At 54.0% G+C, this 2721-nt stretch overlaps 1 protein-coding gene across 1 annotated transcript in view; it reads right to left on the bottom strand.

Annotated features, from left to right (window-relative positions):
- Window positions 1-2721, bottom strand: part of NFKBIB (nuclear factor of kappa light polypeptide gene enhancer in B-cells inhibitor, beta) — a 10882-nt gene that overhangs the window by 2719 nt on the left and 5442 nt on the right. The window contains exons 2-3 of the mRNA XM_011952525.1: window positions 1370-1475; window positions 954-1287 (exon numbers count right to left, since the gene is read on the bottom strand). Of these exons, the coding sequence (XP_011807915.1) occupies window positions 954-1287; window positions 1370-1475 (440 nt within the window). The remainder of the gene's footprint in view (window positions 1-953; window positions 1288-1369; window positions 1476-2721) is intronic.

Below are 2721 nucleotides of genomic sequence, written 5' to 3'. Positions count from 1 at the left end.
AAAAAAAAAAAAAAAAAAAAAAAAACCTTAAATTAAGGTTCCTGCCCAGGCACAGTGGCTCACGCTTATAATCTCAGCACTTTGGGAGGCCGTGGCAGGCAGATCACCTGAGGCCAGGAGTTCAAGACCAGCCTGGTCAACATGGTAAAACCCCATCTCTACTAAAAATACAAAAATAAGCTGGGCATGGTAGCATGTGCCTGTAATCCCTGTAATCCCAGCTACTCAGGAGGCTGAGGCAGGAGAATCACCTGAACCTGGGAGGTGGAGGTTGCAGTGAGCCAAGATGGCACCACTGTACTCCAACCTGGGCAACAGAGTGAGACTCTGTCTCAAAAAAAAAAAAAGGGTACCAAGTAGCTGAAAAGCCTGTGACCTGGGGGTAAGAGGTAGGCCCTGAACACTGGGTCCTGAATGACCTCAGTCCATCTGAGGAGGGGTGTGGTCTCAGGTGGCTGGGCTTATAGGCAGGGGAACAGAAACTTGGATGTTAGGACTGTGGGCAGATGAGCCCTTCTTCCCATGAGGCTGAGGAGGGCTGTCTCTGAACCCTGCTGCCCATCACTGGGAACCTGGGGTGCCAGAGTTTCACAGAGGGCCCGAGCTCTGCATTCCCTGGTCCTGGGTGGGGTAGGGATCCCAGCTGCAATACATTCTGCAGGTGGGGAGCCTGGGGGCCCAACAACTGGATCCTGCCAGCTCTGGGTCTGTGGGTGACAGGTCTGCATCCCAAGTGACCTGGGGCCTCTAGGTGGGGGTCCTGGGTCCTACATATCCAATTCTCAATCATCTGGACCCTGAGTGGAGGCCCGTGGTCCCAATGTCTGGGCTCCTGAAGCCTAGGCATGATTTCCGAAGGAGCTCGGTCTCAAATCAGGGAAGCTGAGCCCAGGGCCAGGTGCTCTCGCCTAGCCCGGGAGCTGAGTCCTTCCCTGATGACGCGCGACCCTCACCCTCGTAGTTTTCGGCCTCCAGCTGCAGCTTCCAGTCCTCCTCACTCTCTTCTTCTTCCTTCTCCAAGTCGGAATCGGGGTACAAGGCGACAGGGGTGTGGTTGGCGTCGGGAGTGTGGTCAGGGCCCTGAGCGAGGGAGGTGTCGGGGGCTTCCCTGGGGCGCCGGGGGCGGGGCTGAAGCAGGGCACGGGCACAGGCGTGTGCTCCCACACGGCAGGCCAGGTGCAGTGCCGTGTGGCCCCTACGCTCCGCCACGCACAGCCCGGCGCCTGCTGCATACAGCTTCTCCACCGTGGATGCCTCCCCCAGGATGGCTGCCAGGTGCAGGGCCGTCTGCAGAAGCAGAGGACAGGCGGAAGGGAGTCACACTGGGAACCCTGGACCCCAAGCCCTACACCATCCCCTCGTGGCTCACCTGGCCTAGGTCATTCTGCAGGTCCATGTACTCAGTGCCAGCCGAGAAGCCTAGAAGAAAATCCAGGAAGGGTTCATGCTGATGAATCACAGCCAAGTGCAGTGCCCTGGGGACAAAGACCGGGGTCAGAGGGCAAAGTTCAAGTCCTCTTGCATTCCTTCATTCGACAAACATGGGGCGCCTACTGTATGCTAGGCCTTGTGACCACAGTTCCCAGAATCCCCTGTCAGCTATCTGGGAGGTCAGAGGTCAGAGTTTCATCAGCAAATTCATGGAATCAATGTTTATTCAGTGGGATTTCCACTTCTGCCCAAGATGAAGTAACATGGACCAGAATCCCCTCCCAAGTGAAACAAACAAGCAAACAAGAATCAGACGAAATACGGTATATGAAGTAACAGTGTTGAAGACATTGGACATCGTGCAGTGAATCACAGTGACCCCCGAAAGACAGGAAACACGAGGTGGGCCCCACACTTGACTGCCACAGTTTATTGTCCTGAGAGAGAGTCAAAGCCACGGTGCAGAGAATCCAAGCAGAGCCCATCAGGCTGTCTGAGGTCAGGAGACGGACACGGAGGAAGAGTCTGTGGGGACCAGGGTGGCCAGTCATAGGACAGAGTACAGAACAAAGAGAGCTGCCAAAGGAGAGATGCCTGGGGGAGGTTCTCGTGTCTTCGGGAGAATATGGATCAGCCATGCCCGTGAGTCTGTGGGGATGGGAAAACCATCCAAAAGGATTTCAGAAACGTGCTTGTTACTCACACAGGGCCAGGAATAGTGAGTGTTCCCACCAGCCAGGCTGGAACAACATAATCACAGGCTATTGGGTGGGATACTCGGGAAGGTCTTGCCTCAATAGTGGGGAATTAATTAGCTGTAGATGGGGTACTGCTCAACACCCACCTAACAAACCATAAAAGCAAAACTTGAAAGACTCAAACTACTACTTCTGAGGAATTTAATTCCACCGCAGAATAATATTCAAGAATATTTATAGGAATACAGAACTATCCAGACTAACAAGGTAAAATTCACAATGTTGGCCGGGCGCGGTGGCTTATGCCTGTAATCCCAGCACTTTGGGAGGCCCAGGTGGGTGGATCATGAGGTCAGGAGATCGAGACCATCCTGGCTAACCCAGTGAAACCCCGTGTCTACTAAAAATACAAAAACTTAGTCGGGCGTGGTGGGAGGCACCTGTAGTCCCAGCTACTTGGGAGGCTGATGCAGGAGAATGGTGTGAACCCAGGAGGCGGAGCTTGCAGTGAGCTGAGATCCGGCCACTGCACTCCAGCCCGGGCGACACAGCGAGACTGTGTCTCAAAAAAAAAAAAAAAAAAAAAAAAAAA

Source organism: Colobus angolensis, unplaced genomic scaffold (genome assembly GCF_000951035.1).
Source record: "Colobus angolensis palliatus isolate OR3802 unplaced genomic scaffold, Cang.pa_1.0 Scaffold34, whole genome shotgun sequence".
Classification (NCBI taxonomy): Eukaryota; Metazoa; Chordata; class Mammalia; order Primates; family Cercopithecidae; genus Colobus; species Colobus angolensis.
The sequence above is the reverse complement of the archived record's forward strand: the minus strand, read 5'-3'. Positions and strand labels throughout refer to the sequence as shown.